The sequence below is a fragment of the Saccopteryx leptura genome, chromosome 10, assembly GCF_036850995.1.
Source record: "Saccopteryx leptura isolate mSacLep1 chromosome 10, mSacLep1_pri_phased_curated, whole genome shotgun sequence".
NCBI lineage: Eukaryota > Metazoa > Chordata > Mammalia > Chiroptera > Emballonuridae > Saccopteryx > Saccopteryx leptura.
Genome location: NC_089512.1, coordinates 57001699 through 57017881, shown reverse-complemented (window position 1 = coordinate 57017881; position 16183 = coordinate 57001699). Strand labels below are relative to the sequence as shown.

The window sequence follows — 16183 nt, the reverse complement described above, 5'->3', positions numbered from 1 at the left end:
CCTCCAGCTACTGGTAGCACTTCTTCAGGATCCCAAGTCCATATATATTTCATGTTTCTTTCATATATTCATTTTAAGTGATACTTTGGAATATCTGGAATCAAATCCCATGAAGCTTTGGCCGTCAGTCACTGAGCCTAACTGTAGTATTGACATAGGGGTAACTAAGCACTCAGATGCTAACATCAGACAGCATGGGTTCAAATCACAGCTCTGCCACTTGCAAGATGAGTGATTTTGGACAAATTACCTAACATTAGCTGTAAATGGTCCTAGGGGAGATAAAATCTCCCCTAGCTGCTGCTAGAAGCAAGCATTTAGTTAATTCAACTAAGGCACTTCGAACAGTGCCTGGCTACAGGAAACAGTCCGCTGTGACTCTTGCTAGTCATTCCTATACATGTTGTCAGTGTCATTTGGTCCTTGAACATGTAGGAGGAGCTGTGTGGGGGGTACATGCAGGGCATCCCAAGGGTACATGAGAGGCAGTGGCACAGAAGAGGGTGGGGTGTGTACGAATTGATGTGGGCTCCCTCCCGGCCTCCGAGTCTGCTGGAACCTCTGAGCCCGTCTGAGGAGCAGCACCCTGGGTTGCTTTCCTGCCATCCTCCCTTCCAAAGAGCAGCCAGCCTGGGAGGAATATAGCCTATTTTTAATAGAAGTCATGAGTGTTTTGACACAGGGGACCCCTTAGAGAGAGTGGTGTGGCCTGAGCTGCAGGTTAGGATGCTGTCCTCCAAGGCAGGACAGGTGTGCTGGCTCAGAAGATGTCAGTGACGATGTAGTCAGTGTGAACACCATCAATCAGTCCGGCCCCGTTGTTGTGGACGAACCAGCACGTCACCTCAGCCCCATGCCGATGATCCTTGCTGTAGTCTTTTTGCAAGCCTCTGGGAGACACAAGTAAGCTGGAGTCATCTTCTAGACCCAGCAGAGCTACATCTCCCAGAAAGCCCACCCATATCCATGTGACACCAGGAGGAAGGCCTGGACCAACAATGGGCAACACCAAGGGCAGAGATGCTAGGAAAGCAGCCCACCCACCTGGTAACTGTCAGCTGATGGTTCTTCACCACCATTGTGGCATCTGTCTTTTGAGGGTTGGAGCCTGGGTGGAGGTTGAATACTTTATAATCAAAAGGCTGAAAGAATTGTCCTGGAAAGGCACAATGGAGGCAGCAGTTACTGGCAAGGAGCCTTGCTCATGCCTTGCACTCAGTAGGTGCTCAATGGAGGTTTAGAGAGTTGCTTGAACACTTTTTTTCGAGGGCTTGACTGTTTCTGATAAATTCTGACATCCAAGCCATTCATTTAGTTTACCTGCTATAGAGAAGTAGATATACTGTCAGGTGGTTATACCTCCTGTCTTTTTGGACCAATCCCAAAGGAATCTGACTGGGAGAGGGGTTTGATGGGTAGGTGCCCGCAGAGAACAGGGTCTGCAGGAAGGCCACAGGAGAAGCAGTGTGGCTGATGACTCATCCAATCCAGGAGGTCTCTGGGAGCCTGCTGGACTTTTCTGTTTGCTAATTGGGCCTCTCCCCATTCACTTCCAGGCTTACTTACACTATAGTTTACTGTATGTTTGATTGCAGCCTCTTTGAGGGACAAGACCCTCACCAGGACAAGCCCTCTTTGTATCTCTGAGCCTTGGAGGTCATGTTGGAGGTGGGCTTGTTCTGATGCCCAGCTGCAGAGCTGATCAATCCACTGGCTTCAACACACTACTCCCCCACCTCTGCCTGCCTGGTCAGCCATACCTAGCAGCCCATGTGTCCGTGCAGACATCCGGTGACTATCCAGCACGTAGAAGCCCAGGAAATCCTGGTGGATGGCACTCCCCTTCCATACCCGGTGCAGGACGACCTCAAAGGTGCCTCCATCCTCCACAGATACCACCAGGTTCCTCTTCCTGTTGATGGTCACCACTACCCTGCAGGGACAGGAGGCCATGGGCACAAATGTGGCTGCACTGCACCCTCTCCACTTAGCCACCCTTGTCCTCTGGGACCCAGCTCTTTTGACCTGCCTAGCCTCACCCCCAGATGATTGGGTATATATGCTCTGTGCTTCTTCCCACATGTTGCTATTACATATGGGGCCCTTACAATGTGCTAGGACCTGTGCCAAGCTTTCCATCCAAACTGCATCATTCAGTTCTCACTCTGAGAACTATGAGGACCAGGTTCAGAGAGGTTAAGTAACTTGCCCAAGATCACACAGCTATAAGCAGTGGAGCCAGAACTCAGACTCTAGCCTGTCTAATATCAGTGTGTGTTCTTGTTTGTTTGATTGATTTTAGAGAGAGGAAGGCAGAGAGAGAGAGAGAGAGAGATAAAGAGAATATCAATCTGTTCCTGGATGTGCCCTGAGGATCAAACTGGCAACTTTTGTGCTTTGAGATGAAGCTCTAACCAACCGAGCTATCAGCCTGAGTGACAATCTATACTCTTTGACTCTCACTTATCACCTATGTCCTCCACACCAGAATCTCCCTACATCTTCTTATAGCTCTGCTGCCCAGCATTGGTCTCTGGTACTCAGAGGAGTTTGTTCAATGAATGAAGGAGTGAATGAAGAAACAAACACGAGACAAGGCATACTAAGGCAGGTGCTGAAAGAGAAGCCCAAAGAACTCTAGAGTTCAACAGAGGGAGAGACTAGGAGGGCTTCCAGGAAGTAGTGGCCAGCTTTATTTGGTAGAGATGGGGTAAGCTGCAGGGCAAGGGTGCCGTGGGAGCACAGGCATTCAAGCAGCTAGTCCAGAACACAGATCTAGAAACCAAGGGAATGGGAAGTCCACCAGGCCCTACATGTCTGCACAGCCCACATGGAGGCCACATGAATGTCATCACAGACATGGCTCAGGGAATAAGGGCCTCGTAGTCTCAGGCAGCAGAGCTGGCTCTGGGGCTTCTGCCTCTGCCTCCACCTACCCTGCCTCCCTGCCCAGGCCCTGGTCCCAACCCAGTTACTTGTCCTGCCGTAGCGAAGCCTGGTCCCTCCAAGAGAACACGGTCCCGCCTGAGCCAGCATTTAGTGTGATGTTCTGAGGAGTCACTTCCAGCTGAAAGCCTGTTGCAGGGTTTGCAATCCCCAGCCGCCCAAAGTATGTGCCCTCATGCTGCCCAGGGCTCCTGGCCTTGTCACCAATGAGCTGCCCATTCACTGAGAAGCCTGCGGGGGGGGGGGGGTAAAGGGACAATCCAGGTTGGAGGAGGTAGCTTTCACTAGGTGCTCACCTAGCATGCCTTTGCTCATGCCACTTTCTTGAAAGATCCCCCACCCACCCATGCCAGGCTGTCTTTAAGGGTCTTACCTCCCAAGGGGAGCCTGCAGGACTGATCCAGGCTACATACAACACTGCCTCCTTCTTCTTTCCTCCCACCACACTAACTATCCAGTACTCAGCCTTCAGGTCTGGGCCTTGAAAGAGATCTTGCAGGACTTGACCTGCTCCTTCTCTGTGACCTCAGTTGCTGATACAGGGGCAGGTCGTACAAAGCGCTGTAGACACATTTGTGGGGCCTCTTCTCAGAGGCCTCCTCTGATCCGGGCAGCCAAAAGCCCCCTCCCATCTTCACTGTCCTAACACAGCAGGTCTCATGCTCTGCAATTGTCATTTAAGAACTCATTCACCTGATTGTCTCCTCTAAACTCCATGATAGCAGGGACTTTGTCTTGGTGCCCACTGCAAACCTGCTCCCTAGCACATGTCCATTAAACATTTGCAGATGGACTAACTGAACTGGGAAGACAGAAGTGACCGAGAGATAGAGAGGGAGCCATTCCCACCATTCCCTGAGCATTGCTGGGACTCAGGCTCCCTCAGTCATGCTGGAGAGAAAGGCAAGGCAGGACAACTACATAATTTGCAGGACTCAGTACAAAATGAAAATGTGACATTCCTTGTTTAAAAATTGTTAAGAGGCCCTGGTCAGTTGGCTCAGTGGTAGAGCATCAGCCTAGTGTGCGGAAGTCCCAGGTTCAACTCCCAGCCAGGGCACACAGTAGAAGCACCCATCTGCTTCTCCACCCCTCCCCCTCTCCTTCCTCTCTGTCTCTCTCTTCCCCTCCCGCAGCCAAGGCTCCATTGGAGCCAAGTAGTCCTGGGCACTGAGGATGGCCCCATGGCCTCCGCCTCAGGTGCTAGAATGGCTCCGGCTGCAGTGGAGCGATGCCCCAGATGGGCAGAGCATTGCCCCCTGGTGGGCATGCCAGGTGGATCCTGGTCAGTTGCATGTAGGAGTCTGTCTGACTGCTTCCCTGCTTCTAAATTCAGAAAATAAATAAATAAGTAAATAAATAAAATTGTTAAGAATTTTAAGACACCAATAGACCAACAAACTGAGCTTAGGGCCCTTCTAAACATAGGGTCTTATGCACCTGCATGGGTCAGCTGCCCATAGAGCAGGCCCTGTACAGGGCCCAGGCAGGTGATGGGGCAAGAAAAAGGCAAGTCGAGACCAGGCAGGCGACAGACAGGTAGGTGCACAGAGTGTAGGAAGTGGAGGCCCCAGCCCCTGCCCTGTTTGGCAGAGGGTGTGATGTCACCGTACCTGTGTTGGGGTCCTGCACCAGACTCAGGATTACACCAGGCTCTTCATTGATGTTGAAGCACAGGGTGTCCTCTTTCTGGGGTATGTTGATAATGAAGTGGGGGTCAGTGTCCACTGGAGGCACAGCATGGAGTCCATTAGATTGGGCATTGGGCAAAGGGAGCCAGCTGGGGGCAAGGGTTCAATCAGGCAGGGGTGTCCCCTCAGACCCTCCCAAAGACTCACCACCAGTTACTTTGTCTGGCAACTTCTTGTCACTGGAGCTAGGGCGAGTCGGAGAAGGCTTCTGGTTGGCTGGCAGCACGAACGCTGGCCGGCAAAAGGGAATGGCATTGCGAAGGAAGGCAGCAGGGCTTCCCTGGGGCTGTGTGCTCCTTTTTCAGGCCCCTCCCACCCCTGGGGTCATCAGGGCAGGAGTGGACACAGAACCCTTGAGGCCTCTTGGGAGGTGGGAAGAGAAGCTTGGCCCAGTGTAGTGGGCCGACCCACTGTCTCCTTCCATGGGGACCTGGTAGGGCTGGTGGCAAAGGGTTGGGGTGGCCAGGCCCACATCAGGGTACTGTCTAAGGATTCTCAGTGAGTGGCAGTGAAAAGAGCTAGAACAGAGGAAGGAGGCTCTGGGCTGTCATTTCCTCATCAGGCAAAACCTAGGGGCTTTGCTCAGGACTGAAGGCACAGACTGAGGGACAGTGACATGTAGAGGAGAGAGGTAGAGATGGGTGTCATCAAGATGGCTGCCACTTACACCTTCTATGTCCCAGCATCTCTGTGGAGAAAAATGGCACATCTCATTGTCCAAGTGTACCCCAGGCCCAGAGGCCAATCAGGCCTAGGCTGACCCTCTTCCTGGGGTCCTAGCCCTCCCCACAGGCTCACGCCTCCTCACAGACATGTGCTCACACAAGGTCCCCAGTAAAGGTCAGTGGGGGATTCAGGCTGTAAAAGGCCCCCCCCCCCCCCACACACACACAGAAGGCAATAATTAGTTTGTGGTAAAGGGGGTAAGGGCATCTCAGGGAAGGAGAGACCATGAAGAGGTGGAGGCAGGGAGGTCGGGGGGGGGGCTCCCACTTGAGTGCAGGAGCAGTGGCCCCCTGCCCAGCCACTGGAAACCCTTAGACAAAACCAATGTGATTAAAAACTTACCCAAGGGTTGATAATCTGGAAGAGAAGAAAGGGAAGAGAATTAAAGCCCAGGACGTTTTGGCTCTCGGAAGCCTCTGCAGGCACACAGCCTCCCCCTCTGCAGGAGGCGTACCCTCAGTTGGCTTGTCAATGACAGGCTGTAGGCCACTCTCGTCCACCAAGCCGCTCATAGTCATGGAGGTCAGCGGGGTCACAAATTGATAGTTCAGTGACATCTGCAGAATCTCGGCTGATAGCTTGTCCCTCTCCTCTCCCCCCAACTTCATCCTGTGAGACAAACCCCTGCTCCAAGCCCCGCAGTTTGGAGAATGGACTTGTACTCTCTCGTCCTTTCACTCATTTGTTCATTCATTCCCCAACCACGTACTGAGCACCTGCAATGTCCTTGTTCAATGGCTGTCATCAAGGGCCTCATGACTTAAAGACTTCCCACATGGAAAACCTGAAGATTTGGCAGGGTTGTGGGATGTGCCTCAGAAACACCCAGAAATTTAACAGCTGTGAGATTCTAGGCAAGTGGTCTCACCTCTCTGAGTCTGTTTGCTCATCTGTTAAATGGGGATAATGAAGACATTCCCCTGCATGTTGTAAGGGTTAAATAATTGTGTCTGGATGCAGCAACCCCACAGTAAAAGGCTGTTGAGTGGAGGGAGAAAGTGGGCTGTCCTGTGGCCTCATGGGCCCAGCTCACACTATTAGCTGACTGGTTGATATTAGCTCAGTGAGCAAAGGAGGGCAGTAAACTTGAGGGTGAGGGGTCCTCTGGGGTGGACAGTGGCTGCCAGGTGGCTGCAGGCGTCATACCGCTTGGCCAGCATCTCCTGGATGGTGAGGTAGGCCCAGAGGCGTTCAATGTGGTTCTCCAGCATGTGGCCCCGCTCTTGGAGCAGTTTCTTCATCTCTGCCTCATCCACTAGGCAAGATGTCTTGAATTCTTGGCCCTCCTGAGGGTTGCGAGGGGGAGACAGGCTGGGAGTTGTGAGCACAACTTCTGGTGGTCCTCAAGGCTCCAAGGAGTCCCACTCTTGTCTGGTCTCTGCAGCTTTCTTCTCAGCAGCCCCTTTCCTAAGCTCGCTCTCCTCATCCCCATCCAGCCATTCCTTCCACAAAAGCTTGCTGAGCAGCCTCTGGGAGCCAGGTTGGCCTAAGCCCTGGGGATTCCAGGGATAGGAGAACCAGGCCCTAACGTCATGAAATTACTCTCTTTCACAGATGCCAACAAGCAGCTGTTTCCACCATGCCCTGCTCCTCCAAACACCTGCCATGTTCCTGGTGGACTACACAATTCAACCTCCCATAGCACACAGATCTGCCTGCTTTCATTCTTTTCTTTCCTTCTCTTCTCCCTCCCTCCTTCCTTCCCTCCCTCCCTCCCTTCATTCTCCTTCCCTTCCTTTCCTTCTTCCTTCCTTCCTTCCTTCCTCCCTTCCTCCCTCCCTCCTTTCTCTTTCTCTCTCTCTCTCTCTCTCTCTCTCTCTCTCTCTTTCTTTCTCTCTCTCTCTCTGTCTTTGTTTGGAGAGAGTGAAAGGAAGGAAGGAAGGAAAGAAGAGAGAGATGAGAAGCATCATCTCATAGTTGCATCACTTTGGTTGTTCATTGATTGCTTCTCATGTGTGCCTTGAATGGGCGGCTCCAGCTGAGCCAGTGACCCCTTGCTCAAGTCCACTGGCTTGACTCAATTCAGCAACCTTGGGCCTCAAGCCAGTGACCATGGGGTCATATCTATAATCCCACGCTCAAGCCAGCAACCCCACGCTCAAACTAGTGAGCCTGTACTCAAGCTGATGAGCCCATGCTCAAGCCAGCAAACTTGGGGTTTTGAACCTGGGACCTCAGTGTCCCAGGTTGATGCTCTATCCACTGTGCCACCACCAGTCAGGCCAGATGTGCCTTCTTTCCCCAGCTGCAACAATGGGGCAACATTTCCTAAGGGCATTCCATGCACCAGCACTGTGTAAGCATATCATTGCATTTTCTCCACACAGCTCTCCAATGTAATGCTTCCCCCATGGTACAGAAGGGAAATTGAGACCTAGAGAGCTGGACCCAGCTGGTCAGGGTGAAGCCAGCATCCAGCTCAGCTCTCCTCACTCAAAGCCTGAAGTTTTGCACCCTCAACCACACTTCAGGGCTTGAGTCCCTATCCTTTAGGGCAGGATCCAGGTATCACACACCCAGACCCCCAATGTGCACATGAACACACACTCTGCACTGTGGCACAAAGCCAGATGCAGAGTAGGTGTTCAGGAAATGGTGTTCAAGAGAGAAGGAAGAGGCTGATCTCTTCCTCTCCCATGCTTTGCAGGAAATGATGTGAGGAGTAACAAGTGGTCCATTTTGGGCCAAGGGGCTACAACTAGTCAAGGCCATATTAGCCTCATACCATCTTGTCTCTGGGACACCTGCATGAAGGAGTGTTCAGGCCTGGGGTGTATGCGGCACGATGTGTGTGGAGGCACTACTCTGTGGAAAGAGAGCCCCCCCTGGGGGGGCAGGAGTGGGGAACAGTGTGGGTTTGGAGCATCTGGGAACTGCTGGGTCTCTCCACCCTCCACAGCCCACTATTTACCCCATGGGCCTGCACATCAGCCTTGAAGCTGCTCAGTTTGTGGTCAGCAATGCGCCCAGCCACCACAATCTCCGAACCTTCATAGTACTGTTTATGGCTGTGCTGGGTCAGGGCCGAGACAGCATCCTGGGGGTATTGCAACTCCACGTCCACCAGCAAGGGGTTGGCTACCTGGTTGTAAAAACCCTGCAAGGGTGGGAGGCACAGCCTCAGAACTGATGGGTTACCCTGGGCACCCAATGGGAAACCCACTCACAAAGTGGGGTTTGGGGATACGCATTGTATAGAAGGAATCATAGACTCAGAAGGGTTAAGTAATTGGCTCGAAGCACTCAGTTAATTCGAACCCATGCCAAAGCTTTATCTGTTCCTCCAGGCTGATGGGCAAATGGCTGTCAAGGTGGTGCATTGGGGGGTGGAGTGGGGTGGGCGAAAGAGGAGACCTGTAGCTGCTGGGTGGCGTCATGGTCCTCATAGATTCTCTGGGCCCGTCCATTGTTCTCCATGGACATGATCTCCAGGAAATTGAAGTCCACATCTTGGCCGAAGCCCAAGTTGTAGAGCGGGAACCTGCCCCCGATGGCGTTGCGGACATTCATGAGGATTTGGGAACGGTCCCTCACTCCTGCAGCCACATACCCAGGCAGTGACTGGATACCAGCTCACAGGCATGTGGAGCACCAGCAGACTTTGAGGCACACTCCCCAGGGGCCAAACCTCCCATCTTAGTCTCCAGTTCCCACAGCATCTTGAGGCAATGTCCCTGCTGGCTAACCTGGGAACTGCAACAACTGCTAACAGTTCCTTGCCCATCTATATGGATCGCTCACCAGAAGATCTGGTTCTACTCTATACCCTCCCATGGCTCCTTGCTGTGGCCTGTGAGGCCATGCTGACCTTTGCACCCTTGTTTACTATTCTGCATATGCCTGCAGTTACCGGGCAGGCCCTGCTAGTGCAGATACTTTTTTTTTTTGCCTAAGCTGCCACCTCTGCCAGGTCCTGTGTCCCTTCCTGCTTCTCCTCTCCTTCCAGACTGAGCTCAGCAATCACCTCTTCCTGGAGGCTTTCTAGGACCTTTTCTGAGCCAGGTGCCCCTTGTTTGTGGTCCTGCAGCCTCTTGGCACTCTGTTCTTTCAGAGCCCTCAACAGAGCTTCTGCTCCTGGGTCTGCCTCCCCTGTGGACACTGGGACCCTCAGGGCAGAGACATATCTTATTCTCTTGGTATCCCTTCTTGGTCTCTAGTCCTGTGCTTAGCACACAGTTGATGCTGAATATATAGGTCATTAAACTCATCCTAGGAATATGCCCATTGTCCTAGGCCCTGTGCAATGCTGTGTCATGCAGAAACTCCCCCAATTTCTCAGCTCAGGACAGAACTATGCCTGAAGTTCCTGCAGACGTTATGGTCTGAATTCTTTTTAGATCAATGCTTGCCTTTGCCTTGACCCTTGTCACCCCCCACAGTATCCCTAGTGTTTGTGTTTCCAAGTGCAACTTGAATGCTTTCGATAATGAAGAGCTCAGTACCTCCCAAGGTAGCCCTAAAGGTTCTTACCCTCTGTAGGCTCGCCATCTGTTAACATGATGAGAATTGGGGCATGGCTGCTGAGTCTTGGGTTGCTTCTCTGAGCTTTGTTCAAGATCTCAATTCCCCGAAGCAAACCTCCATTCAGGTTTGTGGCTGCAGGAGAGAAAGCAGACCAGTGTATGCTCTCATTCCTAGGGAACAGAGACAACACCAAGGTGGCCCAAGACACCTGCCCTTACCCCCAGCCAGAGAGAAGTGCCGCACGAAGTCCTGAGCTGCTTTCAGATTGGCGGTGGATGCCAGCACCAGGGAGCCCCTCCACGATTGCACTTCGGACCCGAAGAGGACCAGGTCGAAGTAGTCCCCTGGCCGCATGTCCCCTAGGATTTTAAGGAGTGCCTCCTTGGTCTGCAAGAACAGGACAGTCAGTGGAGTGACAGAGCCAGGATAGTGGCTTCTGTCAGCTCCAGATACCAATCTCAGAGATCTCCAGAGCAGAAGTACATGGTGCACAAGCAGGAGGGGATAGCCAGGAGGTGCCAGGAGAGGAGCATCATGTAGGGTCCTGAGGTTAGGGGCGGTGGGGAGAAGGCAAAGGTACCCAGTGTGGGGAGAAGAAATGACCAGAAGTCTAAGGGGGATGGATTAAGGAAGAGGACCCAGTGGACTAGTTTCTAAAACTCTGCTTGTCCAGTTGTGGCTCTACTGCACTATGGACAAGACACTTCAGAGCACCATGAGCCATATCAGTGGCCATGTTACAAGACACCTCCCTGTGGACCTTCATAATTATCCCTATTTTCATCTTCCACGCACTCCCTCATCAATAGTCCATTTTTATGAGGCCAAACCTCCCATTTTAGACGTCTCCAGTTTCCACAAGCATCTTGAGGTGATGCCCCTGCTGGCTAACCTGGGAACTGCAACAATATATATATTATATATATACTATTATTCCCATTTTGCCACTAAGGAAATATGAATGGACTTGCCCACAGTTGCATAGGGAGGAAGTGATTGATTCCAGAACCCTCAACCACAAGTCACCCTGGCTCTGATAAGGAGCAGAAATCCCAAACCCAGACTCTGGCAGCAAAAGCAGCACGGACTATGGGTAAAGATTGAACAAGCTTACATTGGGTAAACTGTTTAAAGACATGGTTTACCTGCTTCTCTTTCTGGCCTGCCATGGAGGAGCTGATGTCAATCACAAAAACTACATTCTTGTTCAGGTTCGTCAAGTTTTGGGGGGCAAAGAAGTGAGCAAAGTGGTTATTGGCAACCTGAAACACAAAGAAAAGAGTGAGGCCTCTTTCACAAGCAGCCTTGCCCACTCTCTGAGTCTTGGGCCAGAAGCTTTGGGCTTACCAGGAGGTCACATATTTTGTCTCTATTGACATCGTAGGTCACTGTGAATTCCCCATCCAGCAAGGTAGTAGAGCATGTGGGGCAGGATTGCTGCTGGCCCACGGTGGGACGGTAAAGCACATGGCCCTGGAACCAACAAGGGTGTGAAGCATTACTGGTTTGTGCAGCCGCAGATAGGATGTTTGCAAAGGCAACATAAGGGGTGTGTGTGTGTGTGTGTGTGTGTGTGTGTGTGTGTGTGTGCATGCGCACACGCACATGCTGCATGATCATAGAAATGACTCAGGCCCCTCACACAACTGCTGAGGGTAATACCTGTAGTAGGAGAGAAAACCTATCTCTGCTTATATGTTTCTGAATATTTGGGGTTTTATATAATAAGCATCACCAAATTGGGTACAAAATAAAATCAAAATAGCTGTATGAGAGCATGAGAGCATCAGTCAATTCAAATGATGGAGTACAAAAGCAAGGGTGGAAAACAGAACCCACATGGATAGTCAAAGAGCAGAGGCTGGAGCGAAGGGCCCGGAGTGGGAGCTGAGCTCTGGAATGACTTGATGTTGGTGCTCAGGGAAATGAGGGATTGTTTTTACTCAGTACTTCTCTATAATTCTGTACTTTCCACATTTTCTTTAAGACATTGTATTTTTAGTTTTGTTTGTTATAAAAGTAAGTTATGCTCATAAATAAACACAACACATGACAAGAATTGACAGGAAGAAAAAGACCCATTCTCTTGGTCCCTTGCTAAAAACAAGCATGTTTGCTAACACTCTGGGGTGTTATATTTTGTTTAAAAGGAGCTCCCCCTAAAACTGAAAGAAACATTTCTTTTAAATAAATTGTTATGAGTCACTACCAAAGCTAGGTGAAAAATCAAGGGTTTGGTCCTGGCTCCAGTTGAGGGAAAGCTAGGAATCAGGGCACTAGGTGGCACCCATATGCCCTACTCCTCTGGGACTGGTGAGATGGCAAGCAGGGGACTTCTAGCATTCCTGCAAGTGTGTGGCAAGTAGCTGGGTAAGCCAAAGGCCTGTCCAAACCTAACTATGTTTCCAAGAACACTGGAACTTGGACTCCTAACCTCAACAGCATTTGATGTTTGCTCACATGCCCTGAATGCTTTCCGATGGGTGTGATACAGGAAAAGAGGAAACTGAGGCTCAAGAAAGCCAGCAGCTCACCCAGACCACATAGCCAAAATGGGCGCCTTCCCCATCCTCAGCATGCAGGCTTTTGCTAAGTTGCTCTGAGAACCAAGATTGCCTACTTTCCATGGAATACCAACCTCTCACCCCTATGGAAGCCTGAAGCCCTTGCCTGGTTCCTGGACAAGTTGGGACACTCCATAAGGGTTTGAGCCAGGTTGAGAAGTCCTGGGGGGGCCTGCCACCACCCACAGCTATCCCCCTTACCTCTTTGCCTGAGAAGGACTTCTTGATGAGTTGAGTTGCCAGTTCTTTGGGGAGGAAGGAGGTCTGTGCATCCAGCTTGCTGATCCCCTGGGGCTCAAAGATGTCCACGTCGATCTGCATCATTGAGGCAGTTCTTGCACCAAGGCTCCCATGAGGGCCATCAAGTCTCAGCCAAGAGCCAACATGTGTCCTGGCCACCTACTGTGTGCAGTGTCCACCTAGCCCTCAGGAAAGGGCCTGGCAAGTCATAGGCACTCCAAAAATATTGGCTGAATGGAGGTATGCATGCCTGCACCCCTCAACTCAGCCACCACTGAGGTACCAGAGACAATCCCAGTCCCTCAGGCCGTCCAGGACTTTCTGGTTCACAAACTACCTGGACATTTATTATCTCTTGTGATCCTTATGGCAGTCCTGGGATACCCAGAAACCCTCATTTAACAGAGGAGCAAGCTGAGGCTCACAGAGGAAGAAATAGGAACATTCAGGGAGCTCCCTGCCCATGGAGAGCCTATCAGACAGAGTCCGTCCTAGGGGTCAGTCCCCTCCCATGTGTGCACGGGACTGGGATGGTGCGTGGTGGGAACTGAGCCGATGTTCAGAGCCACAGCAAAGGAGAAGCAGGATCTCTGTTCCCGACCATTCCCCTGGGTCTGTGGTCACCTACAATCTACCTCAAAGTGATGCACCAGCTGCTTGGGCTTGACTTTGATCACGATATCGTACTGCATAAACCTTCGCTTCAGCACCTCCTCGTAGGTCAGCTGGAACATGGCCTTGCTCTGGGGACTGATGGAGATGTGGATGGTGAACTGCTCCATTGTCCTTCCCGAGGCCCTGGACATGCCACCAGAGGTAAAGACACAGACAAATGGTAAGTGACATGTGGGTCCTTGTTACCTAAAGCATGAGCCTCAGAATCAATTTGTTTTAGTGCTGTTCCTGGGTGTCTTTGACTGTCACCCTTATCTTAGCTGGCTGGTTAGAGTCAGGGCCTGAGGATAGGGCCTGACTTCTCCAGCAGACTGGTCTGGGAGATGGGCAAGCCAGCACCAGCCTTGTCCAGTGCATCTGCCCTGGCATTTGGGTTTGGGTAGTTTGCTCATTTCCCATAGCCCGGCGCTGCTCGCCACCCAAAGCTCCCTTGCAGCCCTCAGATAGGTCCCGAGGGGAGGGCAGCCTCAGAGACTGGGCCAGCAGGGCTCGGGTCTCACCTGACAAGGCCGGCGTTCTCTCCTGAGATGGCTGCTTTCCGGTACTGCTTCCACGCAGTCCCTTTGTCTTTTATGTTCCCGATGAATGCTTTTCCATTTGTTGTGCTGCAGGAAGGAAGAAGCCCTTAGGAGAGGTGCCCTTCCCTGACCACACAGGCCCTTCATGTTGGAGGCACTCCCAGCACAGACCCTGAGAAAAGCCCTGCCAGGTGAGTGGTGGGAGGGCGTCTCCTACTGGCCTTCCTCTGCCTACATAGTAGCTCGGAGGCCCCTTGACAGTAAAGTGAACAACTACACCCAGAGTCCAGCGAGAAGCTGTGGATGCTGGCCTTTGCTCCTTGGGATTTAGGCTGAAAACATGGCCAGAGGCCCCAGTTTTCTCTCCACAATGGGAGCCCAGAACAGACCTATAGGACTGTCCTCTCTTCAGCACTGGAAATGGCCTGTGGCCCTTTGGGAGATGAGGAGATAGTCTGTGCCATCTGACCACTTTGAGCCATGGTGGTGGCTAGGCCTGGTGAATGGACAGTTCTGGGTGTGGGAGTCAGGCAGGGCACGCACACGACAAAGTGACTGATGAAGGCTGTCTTAGGGATCTCCACATCGAAGGCCACTTCCTTGGCTTCGTTGGCACTGTTGAGCACTTGGCTGGTGATGACATAGTGGGCGAAGCGAGAGGTAACTTTGCAGTTGACTTTCAAACTCTGGATGAGCACCCCGTTGACAGTCTAAAGTGAGAAGTGAGGTCACTGTGGCCGGGGATGGGGACCTCTGAGCCAGCGAGAGACCTTGTGCTGTATTGGGATCAGCACCCAGTTCTGACTGACACAAGGCACCTCAAGAACCTCCCGGAGAAACCCATTTGTTCTCTCTGCCTGAGACTGTGCAGTGGGGAGAGGGGGTCCTCATTTCCAGGAGACAAGAGTCACTCTATACAAAGCACTAACAGAAGGGCACATCCCTGGGGGATGAGGAAAATAAGGGTGCAGTAATGGCCCCACCACAGACTCCTCCACGGAGACTCACTCACCGTGTCCACGGCCTGTCGCTTCTGTAAAACAAACCAGGGCCATGTGAGTGTGAATGCTCAGAGGAGCATGGCTTTCTGTTAAGGTATGGGAGCGGGACAGCCTGCATCCTGTGCCCCTCAACCTCACTTCTCCAGTCAGAGTTTATCAAGGTGGGTGGGGTGGCCCCAGCCCCTCGGGTAAGGGTCTTTTGATCCCTCCCTGGTCCCTTCCAGGCCCAGCTGCCTGTTTCTGCCCAGAAGATTTACCCACATACCTCACTGCCTTTGGGCCTTCTGGGTGAAACTTGAGCATGCACGGCCTGCAGGGCGAGGAGGGACACCCACAGCAGCCCCCGCAGCCCCATGGCACCGTCCATGGTCTCAAACCTCACGCTGCCTTGTCACTTCACTCAGACCATCAATCAATAAAGTGCTAGATAAACATGGATTAAACATTAGACAAGATGAAGGCAAATATTAGTTTGGGAGATCAAAAATTGACAGTGAAAGCTTTCTCCTTGGGGAAGTTTTCAGCTGCATAAACTCCTAACCAGACTCAGACTGTGTCCCTCTGTAGAGAACTGCACTCAGACAACATCAGTTATGAAGATCCTGGCTGCTCGTCTAATCCAGGGTCTGGCACAGTGCAACACCAGTGATATGGTGACAAATGTCAAAAAGCCACAATTGGGAAATGGATTTCTCAACTTTGCTAAGTGTTACTTTCAAAATTCTTTAAGTATTAACAAACTTTTTAGACAATCACACTTTGGCCAGGGAGGCCTGTGGCTTAGAAAGTGTTTGCCCATGCCCTGTTTCTGATGGCACCAGCCCTGTCAGTTCTGGGAAGTCCTTGGGATGTGTAATGAGTGATGCATGCTTTAGGACAGTTGCTTCATCCCTCTGGACTTTCTTGCCAAGATTTAGAAAGAAGAACAGAAGTAGCCCTATTGTTCCACCACCTGGGCAGATGACAATGAATGCCACCTTTTCATAATGGAGAGCTAGTTATGTGCCATGCATTGCTCTAATCCCTTTATTGTCTAATTTTATCCTCAAGGTATCCCTGGATGTTCCTGGTATGGGCACCTCTGAGACTATGAGAGACTTCTGTGTTGCACTGGAGCTCAGCACCTAGCTCTGATGCAAGGGGCCAGAAAGTGATAGAGCAGGTATTCAAACCCAGATCTTTCAAGGCCCTGGCCAGTTGGCTCAGTGGTAGAACATCAGCCTGGTAAGTGGAAGTCCTGGGTTCAATTCCCAGCCAGAGCACACAGGAGAAGTAGCCATCTGCTACCCTTCCCCCCTCTTCTTCTTCTCTATCTCTCTCTTCCCCTCCTGTAGCCAAGGCTCCATTGGAGCAAGGTT

At 51.6% G+C, this 16183-nt stretch overlaps 1 protein-coding gene across 1 annotated transcript; it reads right to left on the bottom strand.

Annotated features, from left to right (window-relative positions):
- Window positions 1–633: 633 nt before the first annotated feature.
- On the bottom strand, window positions 634–15237 carry ITIH1 (inter-alpha-trypsin inhibitor heavy chain 1). The gene is made up of 22 exons (XM_066350519.1): window positions 15091–15237; window positions 14837–14857; window positions 14368–14534; window positions 13807–13911; window positions 13267–13429; window positions 12593–12706; window positions 11175–11300; window positions 10973–11089; window positions 10046–10214; window positions 9834–9959; window positions 8718–8899; window positions 8275–8460; window positions 6510–6649; window positions 5818–5972; window positions 5706–5720; window positions 5305–5325; window positions 4785–4868; window positions 4560–4673; window positions 2976–3177; window positions 1761–1933; window positions 1045–1156; window positions 634–890 (listed from the first exon to the last, which is right to left on the bottom strand). Exons 1-22 carry the CDS (start codon window positions 15190–15192, stop codon window positions 761–763), a joined length of 2724 nt encoding a protein of 907 aa, XP_066206616.1. The 5' UTR covers window positions 15193–15237; the 3' UTR covers window positions 634–760.
- Window positions 15238–16183: the final 946 nt, after the last annotated feature.